Source organism: Pteropus alecto, unplaced genomic scaffold (assembly GCF_000325575.1).
Source record: "Pteropus alecto unplaced genomic scaffold, ASM32557v1 scaffold20, whole genome shotgun sequence".
NCBI lineage: Eukaryota > Metazoa > Chordata > Mammalia > Chiroptera > Pteropodidae > Pteropus > Pteropus alecto.
The window spans coordinates 44,320,986-44,336,809 of NW_006436298.1; the positions used below are offsets into that span (position 1 = coordinate 44,320,986).

A 15,824-nucleotide genomic window follows, 5' to 3' on the forward strand; every position below is an offset into this window, starting at 1 on the left:
GTTTGTTTGCCCAATATTAAACAATTTATCCCTTTTTTATATGGGACTTCTTAAGCTTTATAGTTGTGCATATATATGTGTATATGGTTGTGTGCATGTATGAACGTGTGTGCATACATCCCTTTTCTCCCTAAATTAGTTTGGAAGTTCATTTAACACAAAGGATCCTATCCTCCAATTCTGTTTTTCAGGGTGGTGACAAGTCTCAAAATATTGCTAGGCAGATATAACCTTCCAGGGAATAAAACTGAATATCCGTCTAGGTTTTTTTCTTTAACCCTCTCCTTTTACCATTTCTACTATTTTTTAATTAATTTTGAGCCGACATATCATAACTTTCTTTTATCTTTCACCGTTCTCCAATGGTAAGTATGAACTTTGTTTCGTGATACTCATTCTAAGTCGTTCCTTCACACAGGGGCTTACTTTGAACATAACTTGGGTGGACCATGTCTGCCTGTGTGGCCAAGATATTTTCAGTGTTTCATTTTAATCGTCTCCTCTTTTATTTTAAAACAGTTTCTAGCTCTAGCTGGAATTGCAGTGTCTCCACTCTTATTACAAATGTGCAAAAGCCCACGGGGATCGCCGATGTGTACAGTAAGTTCCGCCCAGTGAAGCGAGTTTCTCCGCTGAAACATCAGCCGGAGACTCTAGACAACAATGAAAGTGATGACCAGAAAAACCAGAAGGTGGAGTACCAGAAAGGAGGTGATTCCGATCCGGGCCCCCAGCCGGAGGAGCTTGGCCCCGGGGGGAGAGAGAGCGGCCCCCAAAGTAGGACCGCGGGGTCCAACGCATTACTGGGCGAGCTGGAGCACTATGACCTCGACATGGATGAGATCCTTGATGTGCCTTACATTAAATCCAGTCAACAGCTTGCCACTTTTACCAAGGTGACTTCGGAAAAAAGGATTTTGGGTTTATGCACAACCATCAATGGCCTTTCCGGCAAAGCCTGCCCTACAGGAAGTGCTGAGAACTCACTGGCCAACATGACACCGTTTTGTGTTCTTTCTCCTGTGAAAAGCCCTCACTTGAGAAAAGCGTCATCTGTCCTCCACGACCAGCAAAAATCCTCCCCTGAAGACTGCGAGAGCTCGCCTCCTCTGGTTAAATGTGGCTCCGCATATGAGCCTGAAAACCAGAGTAAGGACTTCCTAAACAATACCTTTAGTGATCCTCATGGTCGAAAAGTTGAGAAGCCAGTGCCAGACTGCCAGCTCAGGGCCTTCCATCTGCAGTCCTCAGCACCAGAACCCAAGCTAGAAGAGCAGATCGGTGGCATGAACTGGGCCAGCTCCCAGGGCCCCGAAGAAAGGAACGAGTATCTGAAAAAAATGAAAAGCATCTTGAACATCGTTAAAGAAGGACAGATATCTCTCCTGGTAAGTATGATCTAATTCAGCGTACATATGAGTAATTTAGAGACTGCAGTTTTTATTAGCTCCATTTGTTAGTAACAGAATGATGATGCATTTGTTCCCATTCTTGTTTAATCTTTACTTATGGGTTTAGTTAAGTGATTTGACTTTTGAGTTTTAGAATAGAAAGTCAGGAGGTTAATGTGGGGGAAAACAAATGGCTATAGAGTGAGTGTATTTTCGCTTTAACTTTGCATGAATTCAACTGAAATAAATACACACATTCTAAAACAAAATCAAAACAGAAAAGCCCAGCACTTTCTTTAACTTGAATCTCACTGTCTTTTTTTCTCTCTCTCTTCCAATGGTTTTCAGTGCTCTCATTCAGTTATTTGTGGAGATGTCAGTTCCCTGATGATGGTGAATCTGCCAGATACATGAACAGAGGGTCTTCTGTTCTATCCTGATCGTTATTCAGAAGAGTTGGACCAGGATGTTTGAACGCATTTGCAGATAGAAGCTTACCCTAGAGCTTGATTGCCCTCTGACCCACATGGAGTTTTCACTAGTTCCAGCTCTGCGTGTCTAGGGAGCATGAAGAAGCTTTTCCAAAGACACTAGACACAGAGTAACATGATGTAACAAAAATCTGTTCTTAGGCTGAGAGAGTTGAGCTGAAATCATACTCCATCTGCCTACACTGTTCTTTTCTGGCTTCCAGGCTTGGATCAAACAGTAGCAAGCCTGGACTAATACTACGATGTTAATTAAAGTCTCACTCAGGAAAATCATCCCATCTTGGCGGTGTAATTCTACTTAGGATAAAACCATGCATAGATAAGTGCAATGTGCTTAGTCTATTATCACAAATCTTATTGTTGTAATAGGATGATATGATTGAATAATTTTACTAAATAGAGTAATCATTTTTTTTTCTCCTGAAAATGTCTTTTCCGTTTCTCTTGGCTCTTTTTCTCTATTTCTGTTCGGTTCATTCCCTTTTTTTGTCCTTCCCATGTTTTCATGCTTCCCAAATACTAACACCTCTCAATTTACCAAACAGTCTTTATCAACCAGTTCATACTCTGGGGACGAACTTCGCTAGAGGTGGAAAAACCAAAGGCAGGTAGCCTCCTAAATGCCCCCAGGAGTTTGTCTGGGGATATAAGTGTCTAGAAGTACCCATGGGAGCTCTATCTGTGGCAGCACCATGTAGCTTGCAGTCAAAGCCAGTTCTCTGTAGTTCGAGGGAAAGCAGTTGGTTGAGATAAGTAGTTCATTCATTCAGCAAACCTACAACAGGGAACATAACACAGCCTGGCCTTCTGGACTTAGCACTTGAGTGGAAGAGACAGGGAACCTGCCGGTTACCATGAATGCCATCACAGCTGTTTAGAAGCCAGCTTGGCGCCTCTCCAAACTTGCCGGCCAATCTCTGTCACCATGTCTCACGTGAGGATAAGTCTCTTGAGCATTCATGTTCTAAAACCTAGTACAACAAAAAATGTAATGGAAACTCATTAGAATTAATAGCCAGGAATTCTGACCTACTAGACCCCCACGGCTGCCACCGGAACTTCTGGAAGCTCATCTCTTCTTCCCAGTTCCCAGAGCAAACCCTCCACAGCATCCCCTTCCGATTTATTGACTTAAGTTTTCTAATCTTACTATTTGTACAGCCACATCTAGCTGCCGACAATCTAGACAAAATTCATGATGAAAGCGGAAACAATCTCTTACACATCGCTGCGTCACAGGGCCACGCAGAATGTCTGCAGCACCTCACTTCTTTAATGGGAGAAGATTGCCTCAATGAGCGAAATGCCGAGAAGCTCACACCGGCGGGCCTGGCCATCAAGGTGACTGGTTGGGGGCTGGGCCCTCCACAGCTAAAAGTTAAATTTTTATTTTTTAAGATTCCTAGTGAGTTAAAGTGTTGGAATGGAGAAAGAGAAGAGTGATATACCAAGCAAACAGCAAATGAACATGTTACATTTAAAAGAATAATCATTTTAGTCACTAACGGCTTTGAGATTTTGAAATTGCATTCCAATTTATTGTGCAAAGAGAGTAAGCTTTAAATTACTAATAAAAAGAAAAATAAATGATCTGTTGAGGTTCTAAGAACTTTGTTATTCGTTGGAGACTGCAATTTAGACTCTTAGCCACACCTGAACTTATCTGAGACTGTTTCATTTTTTCCTAATGTGAATGTAATGAACAAAACAGTTGAGGACAAGGTGTATTTTAAGGAAGTATTTCAGATAATGAAGTGGGCTTCTTGTGGATCACATCCGAAGTTTAAATGTCTTCAGGATTAAGAGTTGTTTAGAATATCAGTGCTGAGTTTGAGTTTAGCTTTTGCAGAGCATAGTAGGCTGTCTACCAAAAACTACGCAAATTAATGGTGACTGGGATAGAGTTAAAACCTAGAAACTGTAAGATAGGAAAACGTGGTCTTTTATTACACTGTAGAGAGTGCTTCTGTAAAATATATAATCATCACTAGAAGGTTAGCTATTAAACTAAAATGACTTCTAAGATGTTTGGCAAATAAATGTGAAATTGAGTTATATATGTATTAAGAAGCTAGAAATGAAGTTCAGGAAAATATAATACATTTTGCGCTTCTGCATATGTACTTTGCTTTATATAATAATGTCTTCTAAAAGCCAAATAATCATAATTTTTATAAATGGAATTATATTAATATTTATTAGAGGAATTTTCTAGTTAAAGAAATCTACTTGTGAATTCACTGAGGAACATATAGCATTTGAAAAACAAGCAATTGCTGCCTTACCCCTAATGTATCTTTTATGCAAATATGGACTTTTTATTTACCATTCAGTAAAGTTTTATATATTAAAAGTTGTTTTCTATTTTATTTAATTGTACTCAATGATAAGGTATTATTTCAAAGATAGCATAAAAAATAACTTTTTGGTAAAATAAGAAATCTATGACCCCGGTGGATATCATTTTCCCTTGTGTGGGAATGATGTTGCATCAAATGAAGAGCTGACCTGCAGGCAGGCATCATGAAGGAAGAGGAATCAAATGTGAAGTTGTGGTTCAGTATAGTTCAGTTCAACAATATGTATGGCGTCTCCTGGATACTGTGTTAGGTAATGGTACAAATTTTAATGAGACTTAGTACCTTTTCTTAAGGAACTGATAGCTTGGTGGGTAAGGCAGATAGGTCGTCAGTAGGAATTCAAGTGCAGAAGGCAAGTTCAGGATCTAGCCCTATGTCAGAGTCCTATGGGAGAATAGGGGTTGGGTCTGGTCATCAATGGGCATGTGTCAGTAATGAATAAAATATCCTTGGAATCCCAATGAACTTTGACATTAAAACACTAAATGTTTTAGTATTTATAAAATATTTATACCTTACAATGTAGTTTTCCTGACTGCATTGATTGTTTAATATATTCTAACTATGTAGTCGGATAAAAAGTTTTTTCTTAATTTATATGCCCTAATATTGTTTTGATAGCTTAAGAATCTTCAGAGTAGGAAGATACATAAGAAATATCCTTGGTATAAACTCCTTCTATAGTATCCATATTAAATGTTGCTCATTCTTTAACTCCCCCAGTCAACACGGTACTGCCATCATATAATCAGCATACAAATTTGGAACATTTTTTGTTTGTTTAATAAAGAACACATACAAACCCATAAGACACAAAAAAAGTTTCAAGCTTTTCATGATTAACTGCTGGACAGTGACTTGAGAAATGGAAGTGTTCTTCTATTCCTTCATTTAACCTAGAATTTACAAAAGCAGTAAATACAAATATTGTGTAATAAGCACCACCCCCTTTAGAAATCTTTCCTGATACATGTCCTACTTCAGTCCATTCAGTGTATTTTGATGGACATTAATGCATTTGAGAGGGTCCTAAGAAGTCAGTGTTCTTCTGTTTTAGGACCTCGTTTTGAACACCAGTAAGTGGCTGGTGGTGCTTCACCTCATTAAGCACAGTTCTGAGAGCCCTGCTGTCATTTAAGACAAACAAACTTGGTACAAATGGGCAGTAGCTGTTCAGATAATATGGCTTGGATGACAGGAAGCAAAGTCATAGATAGGGTATCAAATAAAAAGATTACCTGAGAAAAAAGACCTTTGAAGTCATACTCAGGCTTAAGAACATCTCTTCTCTCCCACTCTTAAACTCCTTAAATGGAACATAATAAATTCTTGCCAGTTGCGTGCAGAATTTATTGAGTGTTTTCTGGGGGACCCAACACTAGATACTGCAGGAGTTCAGGGCATTATTGAATATCCTTTGGGAACAGTTAAGCAAAATAATTGGAAAGAAAGATTTCTGTAAGGTGAAAGCACTGCTTTTTCTAAAGCGAGGCCAGAACAGGAAATTGTTTTAGGAGTTAAACAGACTTGGAATGAAATAACCTTAATTCATTTTTTATTTCTCATTTAGTCCTTCTGATTAAGCTCAAAGAGAAAATGTTGGTCTGGTGAGAAAATGACTTCAGACACAACCTACTGACATCCCATTTTTAACATACACTGAGTGCCCCCAGGCTCAGAGACTCGAGCAGGCAAAAATATCCCACTAGAATTTAGTAACATCTTTTGTTTTCTCCATATTCTGTTTATGGCAAGTGATATCGCTTTCAGTCTCACAGTAGTGATATATTTCTTTCTGCTCTTCTAGCTGCATTTTACTTATTTAAATGTTACCTCCTTGAATAACTAGACCTATTAGACATCAGCCGAAATATTGAACCAAGCAACAGCAAAATTCTTCTCTAGTGTACATGGAACATACTCCGAAAATAGACCATATGTTAGGCCATAAAACAGGTCTCAATAAATTTAATATGGTTGAAATCTTATGAAGTATGTTCTTCAACCATAATGAGAATGCATTTAGAAATCAATAACAGAAGGAAATTTGGGATATTCACAAGTATATGTAATTAAATCAGTCTAAAATAATAATCGTATCAAAGAAGAAATTACAAGAGAAATTGAAACATTTGGAGATGAAGGAAAGTGCAATATAGCAACATTTAAGGATATAGCTAAAGCAGTGCTTACTGGGAAATTTATAGCTTTAATTGCCTATGTTAACAAAAAAGAAGAAGAAGAAAGATCTCAAATCAATAGCCTAACCTACCTTCGGAAACTAGAAAAAGATAAGCAAACCAAATTCAAAGCAGAAGGAAGTAAATTTAAAAATTCAAATGGAAATAAATAGAGCATAGCGAAACAATAGAGAAAATCAACAAAATCAAACTTAGTTCTATGAAAAGATTTTTAAAAATTAGTAAACCTTTAGTAAGACCAAGAAAACAAGAGAGAAGACTCAAATTATTAAAATCAAATGTTACTTTTTATTTCTATGCTCTGCCTAAATACCAGTTTATATAAACTGTCTTGACTAATAGATGCTCAGTATGGTTCCCATTCCTTTCTTTATTCAGAGGGAATAAAGTACATTGTATCAGTGTTTTGTTTTTTTTAATCTTGGTAAGAAACACTTGGCATGTTCAAATTGTATAACTTAAGGAAAATCTATAATGAATGAGTAATACACAAAAGAAGGGTAGATGGGGTGTAGGGAGCCCACAAAGGAAACTGCAGTATCTAGGGATAACAACCAGAGCACAGTACCACCCCAGAGATGGATATGCGATAGAGAGGGCTGAACTGAAGGACTGGCTGACTTTTGACCTTTGACTAATAGAGGAACTCAGCTGGCCAATGGCAACCCCGTGGGGGTAGGGGACAGTGAGAGGTGAGCCAGAGGCGGAGAGGACCTCCAACTCATTCTCCTTTCCTGATCTCCTGCCATCATTCTCCATCAGCCAAACCCAGCTAGAAGCCAGGGGGCAAGGGAGCCAGTTCATACAGATCAGCCTCCCCTGGCAGCAAGGAGGGCAAAGAAGGGAGGAGATAGATCTGAATGAACACCAAGAAGCTATTCAACACATACCTGATTATGCTAGATATTCCAAATGACGAGAATAGACTGCATGTGTATAGTTGGTACTTGACTACTTGAAATTTCCATAGGAGTAAATGAATGAGCAGATTACCCCTTCTGTCTTGCTTTTAGAATAGACTCTCTGACAACATGCCCACAGTAGCTCTTTTCTCCTGTGCTAAGGTCCAGGCTCTGCAAACCAGGAAGGCAGTTGAATGTCTGTCTCATTTGTCTTATAGAGTGATTATGAAGATCTAAGAGAGTACTCTGAGAGTATAAAGTAAGAAGTATTGTGTGCTTAGTAAGCTGGCATGCTTCATCTCATTTGATCTCCTCAGTAACTTTATGAGATAGTTACTTCTAACCCTGCTGTTTCACAGAGGAGAAAATTGAGTATCAGAGGTGATGTAACTTGTTCAAGGTCTTATAAGTGAGTAGTGGATTAAGGATTTAAATAGATTCCAAAGTCTGAGTCTTCATCACTAGGTTATAGATGTCACAATGGCTTTCCTGGTTTTGCACAGTGTGGGATCTCGGCACGGGAGAAAAAAGCTACCGTGGGCACGGAGTCAGGGAGGGCTTCAGTGAAAGTAGCATTAGAGCCAATATAATAGGATTATTTTCTCTTTATTTTGGAATTCTAATATTTTAACTTCCCAAGGGAAAAAGCCCATTCTAAGAGTTAATGGATAAACAAATTGTGATATATTCATACAATGGAATACTTCTCAGCAATAAAAAGGAGTAAACTATTCATACAAGCAATAGCTTGGATGAATCTCAGAGGCATTATGTTGAATGAAGGAAGCCAGATGCAAAAGAGTACATGCTCTATTTTATGGTAATAGAAATCATATCAGTGGATGTCTGTGGCAGGTGAGGGGGATGAGAGCAAAGTTCTAGTAGAAATTTGTTTGGTAGGGTGATGGAAATATTCTATATCTTGATTGGAGTTCTAGTTATAAGTGGGTATATGTTTGTCAAGTTTTATTGGACAATGTGATTTGTGGGAGGCATAGGTGCTGGGCGCTGGGCCAAGGTGGCATAAGCCATGCTTAAGGCACCCTCTTGGGTGCGGTGCCCACCAATGAAGCCACTGGCATGGACAAAGATGCAGCCAGGAATTTTAAAATTCATCAAACTTAAAAAGGGTATATTTTATAGTATGCAAATTATACCTCAATACAGTCATTTTTAAATAACTGATTAAAATAATGAAAATGTAGTTAAGTAAATTCTGCAGTTGACGTAGAGCCAAAACCACATATCAGTAACATAATTGGTGATATTGTAAATAAATTAAGCTAGATAAAAAAGCCAAATTCATGTGATTTTTTTCCTTGCTAAAATTACTGTCTATGAGCTATTTTTGAAACCTAAATTACGTTGAATTTCTTTTTCTCTTTTTTCAAAAATCTAGAATGGTCAGTTGGAGTGTGTACGCTGGATGGTGAGTGAAACAGAAGCCATTGCAGAATTGAGTTGTTCTAAGGATTTTCCCAGCCTCATTCATTACGCAGGTTGCTTTGGCCAGGTATGAAGAATTTTTAATTATCAGGTTTATAAGCAATCATATTCATTGTAGTATTTTTCATAAAAAGGTGTTTTAAACAACTTAAATATTCCATAACAGGATATTGGATAAAAAATGAAGCTATATCCATATGATGAAATTTTATGGAAAAATGTTCACTATATAATATTAAGTTAAAATGCATGATACAAGACTGTTCTTGTAATTTGGTACCAAATTTGAATTTTGGAGAAAGACAAAGAGAAATAAGTAAGAAGACTAGAAAAAACTATGTCACAACACGTTTGTAGTAATTATCACAGAGAGTGGAATTACAGGTGGCTTTTCTTTTTCTTTTTTTTGAGGGGTGGTATTTTTCAGTATTTTCCAAATTTTCTACAATAAACACATTTAACTCTGTCGAAAAGGAAAATAATAAATGTTCTCAAACCCAAAATTAAGAAGAAAGTCTTTAGTATTAATCAAGGAAATCTCCCTCCATAAAAACGAGTAAGCACGGTAGCTAGTTACAACCAATTCCCGCTTTAGGAAATCCCAGTGTGAGCAGTCGATGTACGTGGATCACGATCCAGTGTATGGAGTGAAAAATCATCATTACCACCCTTAGAGGGGGATGAATATAAATTATCTTTTTTAAAAAATGTAATCCCAAAATGCCAACCTCAGTCTTTAAAAAATAAAGTCAGCACTGTTTTAAAGTAGATTTAATTATGTTTGTTTGTGGCAAAGAAAATTGCTTCTCATGCATATAACCGTATTCTGTTTGGCTTCATAAACTATCCCCAGTGGCACTAAATTGTGGTATTGTCAACAAGAGATTATGCTTTTTCGAGTATGACCATCTCAAGTTTAAAAAATTGACTTGGAGAATATTACTACCGTCTTTCTTTAGTTAGGAGTTGTCTTAGGTGATGGTTTATTTTGTGCCATGGTAACTTCGATTTATAATATATATAATATATATGCACACACATGTATACACACTGTTTCTTATATGTACCAGGCATCATGCCACTGGAATTTGTGTATGTTATCTGACTTATTCCTTAAAAGAACCCTGTTAGATCATGTCATTTTTATACCTATTCTATAGGTGAGAAGACTGAAGAGAGTTAATTGACTTGTACATGGTCTAATGGCTAGTAAGAGCAAAGACTGGATCTCACTCAATTCTCTGACTTCAGGGCCATTTTATCTTTTGTCTCCATCTATGTACAAAATTTATGTAACTTGCTTACAGTGACATTGATATAGCTGAAGAAGACTATTTTTACAATTTTATCTAACACATTGTGCTATATGAAGTACCCCACACAGCTCAAAGATGTGAGTGCCCGTACTAAATTTATTAAATGAAGAAAGGAGCAGGAAGAATATTAAAAATTTGTAAAAGCCACTGTCTTTGAAATGATTACTCCATTTTCTGTGTGTATTATGCACCCATGGTATCCTACAGACAATCATAATAATTAATAAGCATTTGCTCTTTTTTGCTTGTATTGGCAAAGGGCAGAATACAATTTTCAAATGACTGAAAGAATTTAATCACTGCTAATCTTTATAAATGGTTTTCAGTATAAACTAAAATTTTATTTATTCTCAAATTGTCAGAATAATTGTTTCATGTTCCCCATTTCATTTGCTTATATAAAGTCTAACAAGGAATTTTGATATTAGTGGAAAGGCTTCTTGCACTTATGGTAGAGTTTGCCAAAGAAAAGGAAGAAAGGATCGCATCCCTGTTCTGAGACTTTGAGTAAATAACTGGGTATCCGGTGTTCTTTGTCTTGGGAAATGTTGCTTATATATGCCAGTTTCTCTATTCAGCTCTCACAGCAGGTTTCTCATAATTTGGAAGCTGTTGAGACAGAACAAAAGAAAATGCCCTTTCTGGGACTGACTGAGTAACAGTGTGGCTTACTCAGCTGACCTACAGGAAAATATGGAAACTATCGACCTAGGTGAAGAGCAGTGTCAAATACTTGCTTCATGCTAGTATCAATCTTGAGGCTATTATTTCAAGCTGATAAGCATTTTTAATGACCTAAAGTACAGCTTTGAGCAGAGCGGTTGAGCAGTGCCCTTAGGAGTTTATTCCTGCCCAAGTGGAAAATGTAGAAACCCATTAGAACTGTGAATTCTGTCCAGCTATCCTACATCCGCCACAGCCACTTATGTAACAGATAACCTGTGGAGATGCTGAACTTGGAACCATTACAAGGCTAATATTTTCACAAGGAAAACTGTTATTGAACACTTTTCTAATGGATTCAGCACATGCAAGTTTTTCTACATCAAGCAGGCACTTGAGTATGTTCTGGTTTTGTTTCTTCAGTAAATACCTCCGAAGAAGATAGTACAGAGGGAAATTCCTCTCTTGGTTTATTTTAGTTGCCCTCTGCCCCTTATATAGATTCTTAAAGAATAGGCTCCATTTGACTCCCAGTTTGTGTCCTTTTTCTTGTAAAAATTACCTTTAAAGACTCCACTACCATGGAGTAGCCAGCAGTTTTTAGTGGTGTCCTGGAGTGATAGATCGTTGGGTGATAGGAATTGATTTTTCTCATTTTGACACATGAAGTCTCAGAGGGTGCAATTATTTCACTGCCTGACGGTTCCTAGTGGAGCTAGCACAGGAGCATGAAGGAGAAAACCTGGGGTGGGGGGAGACTCAGGAACGAGTGGGGGTGTCCTCAGATAAGCTTGCTTTGCTGTCCCTTGAGGGAAATGTTGCTGGTGAAACAATTGAGACAAAATCATCTCAAGTCAAAGCTACTGCTTGTATAGCTCTGCTGTTTTATTCAAACATGAAGGTTCAAATGGTCTCCTCTGGGCTCCCAGCAAAGCTCTTGCCCTCTGCTTCTTGGGGGCTTCAGCCTGTTTTGCATTGGTCACTGGTTCAGTGGGCTCTGTTACTTTCAACTACAAACCTGTCATTTTGTTTCTGGATCATTCACATGACTTGTGGTCAAGAGATTCTGCTACAAAAACAAGGTTCATATTAGCAATGAGCATTTTACCAGGAAGAATACCTTTGCTCACACTGTGGTGTTCATTCTTCATTTTAAATGTTTGCCCTGATACAGATTAAAAGGCAGGCGGTGGGTGGGGTACTTTTTGAAAAAATAAAAGGCTCAGCAGTTCCTACAAATGGTCGTACCAGTGGTCGACATGCTGGTGAGAGGGGAGCGCTTCCACTGGCTGTATGTTATTGTTTTTCCACAACTTACTTTAAAAAGGAGAAAGATTCCTTTGACTTTATTGTTTCACCACCATGGGGTAGAAATAAGTAAACAACACTGAGAGCGCCGCAATTGCAGATGAAAGCAAAACAGAAAAATCTTTGATTAGCGTGAGCATTCATCTACTCTCCAAGGACTGATCTTTGGCAAAGTCGAAGCAACACAGAGCTCCATGAACCCAAAGACTGATGAGCAGTTAACCCTGTTTTCTGTGACCCAGAGGGTGCAAGGGTAGCACCCTTGTCTTTTTTTTACAGAGTAAGCGGTCATGGGGCATTGAGCAGTTGTGGCTATGAATACTCAGAAGGCAGAGAGTCATGGAGAGCACTGGCTCCTCAGTCAAGTTGTCAGAGTTTAAATCTTAGCCCTACCACTCACTAGCTTAGTGGCCTTGGATACGTTTATTTTTTCAAAAAGAAAGAAGAAAAGGTCTCCCTGGACCTCAGTGTCCTCATCTTTCAAATGGTGATGATGGAACCTTCTTCACAGGGTAGTTCTGAGGACTAAATGAGAGAAGCTCCATGAAGCACTGCCTGTCACAGGTACTAGATAAATTTTTGGCTATTATGATTACTGGATGCCTTCCAATTTATTATTTTTATTGCTATCGGTATTAGCTTATTTATTTCACCATAAGTAAAATATAAGAGAAACTTATTAAATAATTATTTAGGCCTTAACCTATTTAAGCAATTCTTAGATGTACTTTTTTTTTTCACATTTCACCATCTCTGGGATATACATTTATCTTACAATAAACGACATGATATTACATATCGATTAGGGTTCAGTCTTTAGTTATAAGGAAGAAAGAGTTATCCACACCTTCATAAAAGAAGAAGGCAGCTCGTTGTAACAATATGGACTGAATCGACTCAGGGAGCCATCAGGAGCCAGGGCAGCTCTTGCCTCTCACAGACCTCGTCTTGTTCCCCCCAATTATCAAGCCCCTGCAAAATCCAGGTCTCCAGATTCTTTCGCAGATTTCTAAAAGGAAAAAAATTCTTAGACTTATGAAGTGCAGTATTCCATCTCCTACAGCCCCATTACTAAAAGTCAAAACACTGTGAATTATAGTCAAGGGCATTTTCTGTGCATGTGGAATAGACATATCCACTATAATATTTAATTGAGTCTGAAAATATAAAAATGTGCCTGACCAGAAGGCATATATAAAACATTTCTCAATATCTTGAACTCTTCTGAACTTTACTTACTAAAGAAAGGAGCTGTTGGGAAATCAGAAAATATACAGTTATCTTCTTCAGTATACTGATTTGTTAAGTAAGGGTGTTTAAATTGGATGATTCCTTAAAATCTCTTATACTCAGTGGTATTAAGATTCCATGATTTAATATCATGGTGCAAGTCCAGTCTCCACAAGCTTGAAAATGACCCACTGACCATGGCAGGGCTGTCCTTGTCACCTGTACAGCTGCAGCTGTGTCTTAGCTATAGACTTCCAACCAGGTAGTATGCCCTTTATTCTGAAATGCATCCACTCATCTGGATCTTTTAAGGAGTTAAGATCACATGGTGCAATCACTGGTCTCCAAACAAAAATAATCCAGTTTTTTCCCCACCAAATAAGGGAAAATAAAGCAAATGTTTCCACCTTATGCATGTGAAACATCACCCACTCTGGTCCAAATTTCGGCACCAACTTTCTCCAAGTTTGCCTCTGAAGAAGAGGATTAAGCCTATCGGCAGATCCTCATCCAGATTCTGACTTCCAGCCCGGCCTCCAGGCTCTGCTCAGCCTCATCCTCTGGGAATGTTGAGGGTCTCACTTTCCACAAGGTCTGTCTGCTTTTGAAGCTAACACTCACTCCGCCTTCCCTGGATGCATTCTTAGTAGGTCGTAGGTACATTTTTCTCTCCTTGCTCTTGAGGGGTCTTACCCGCTGCTTGCTCATGTGGAGAAGGTGTGGTGCAAATGTTCAGTCTGCCCCTGATGTCCCAGATGCCTTCACAAACAGTGCCCTGTTCCCCACATGAGGAGCACAACATTAAAGGAGTTGGCTGTTTTTATCCAACATTCCTTTAGCAGATTAGTTGGCATGTTCAGAAGGTGAAGGCAAATTTAATCCAGAAAAGTATAAAAGTTCATGACCAGTCCGAGCAAATAACTAGGGAAAAAAAATCCTTTAAAAGGCTAAGAAGAGGTTCAAGGCTTTTTCAAACACATGATCATCTTTTTAAATGTCAAATTCCACCCACTAACTTCATACTGTTGTTTTTACCACTCTCATATTTTTTTAACATTATATTTAATTTTTCTATTTTAAACAGCGAAATCCCACCCCCCTGCTTTCTCCTGAAGCCAAGCATAACATGAAAATACCACAAAGGCTCAGTGGGTAAAATACAAACAGATTGTGGTAACACACACTGACTGCTCCACGTCTTTGCTTTTGAAAGGTTATGTTCAGAGCTTTAGGTGCCCTTCCTGTATCATGGAAGAAGAGAAAGCTTTGCCTTTAAAATGCCACCCATATTTATTTGGTCAGAAAAATCGAGAGGGTCCCAGTTTTATTTGGTGAGGTTATCTTATATTTGGCAATTTCACGTGTCGCCTCTTTTTGTAAACCTATTGGTTGTAGGAAGCATGGGATTAGGAAGACATGGTTGAAGCATTATAAACTTAAAAGTACAAGTTAGTTATCTCAATAGTTTGAGGTTTTATAATAATATTCTTCAAGACTGAAGACAGTAAAAGTAAGTAGCAAAATCATGGCCTTGGAATCGAAAGACTTGGATTCTGGTTTTTACTTTGAATCTGTTCAGGTGTGTGACTTTGAAGAGGTTCTCAAACTTTCTGCAGATCAACTTTCCCATCTATAGAATAAGTAAGTAAAACAAAAGCAGTTCAGAGATAACTTCCTGCTCTTAAAATTCTCTGAGCATTCGCCTTTCGTTGACATCAGGCAGAGTCATGAATTTTCAGTTCATACTGCATGGGAATTTTCTCTTGCAAGGTTGGTTATATCTTAACTTCATTTGGAGTTCTGTTTTCCTCTGTCTCTTATTAGATTTCTCTACATGATATTCTGTTCATTCCACCCCTTTTGTGTTTCCAGGAAAAAATTCTTTTGTGGCTTCTTCAGTTTATGCAAGAACAGGGCATCTCGCTGGATGAAGTGGACCAGGATGGGAACAGCGCCGTTCACGTAGCCTCACAGCATGGCTACCTTGGGTGCATACAGGTACACTGGCCCCGCTGCCTTAAACAGAGAAATGAGTTTATCAAGTAATAAAAAAAAAAAAAGAGAGAGAGAGAGAGAGAGAAAGAAATTTTGTTCACTGGAAGAATGGATTAAATCAGCTTTTTCTATTGTGGTAGATAATAAGGAATAATACTGATATAGTTGTATTTTCAGAATTTCACACATAAAGGCATAATAGCCCTACAAGATTCTCCTTAAGTATCATAGGATGTTGAACTTGAGAGGGAGTATTCCTTCTCTCTCAACATTACTTTAAACTCCAAGGCTGAGGACAATAGACATTAAATACCTCCATATTCTCAAGATGGGAGGAGATCACTACCAGACTGACATCTCTCAGTCTCTGAAATGGCAGATGGGTCTTGCTACCATTGGCACATGTCTCCTTCCCAGGTGTATGAAAAACAGGACAGATTTTTTCAAGACTAGGTTAGAATAATTCTTCAGAATTAAGAAATAGTAAGCTAGAGAATGTATTTCCCCACTCTCTTTCTCTG

The 15,824-nt window shown here is 38.2% G+C and overlaps 1 protein-coding gene across 7 annotated transcripts in view; it reads left to right on the forward strand.

The window, feature by feature from the left end:
- Nucleotides 1-15,824, forward strand: part of SNCAIP (synuclein alpha interacting protein) — a 63,736-nt gene that overhangs the window by 30,848 nt on the left and 17,064 nt on the right. For 2 of the 7 annotated variants that reach the window (XM_006913314.1, XM_006913313.1), the window contains exons 3-6: nt 520-1,388; nt 3,044-3,223; nt 8,745-8,858; nt 15,181-15,306. In XM_006913314.1, coding sequence (XP_006913376.1) covers nt 520-1,388; nt 3,044-3,223; nt 8,745-8,858; nt 15,181-15,306 — 1,289 coding nt within the window. The remainder of the gene's footprint in view (nt 1-519; nt 1,389-3,043; nt 3,224-8,744; nt 8,859-15,180; nt 15,307-15,824) is intronic. The other 5 variants (XM_006913315.1, XM_015590360.1, XM_015590358.1 and 2 more) reach the window with 4 other exon arrangements.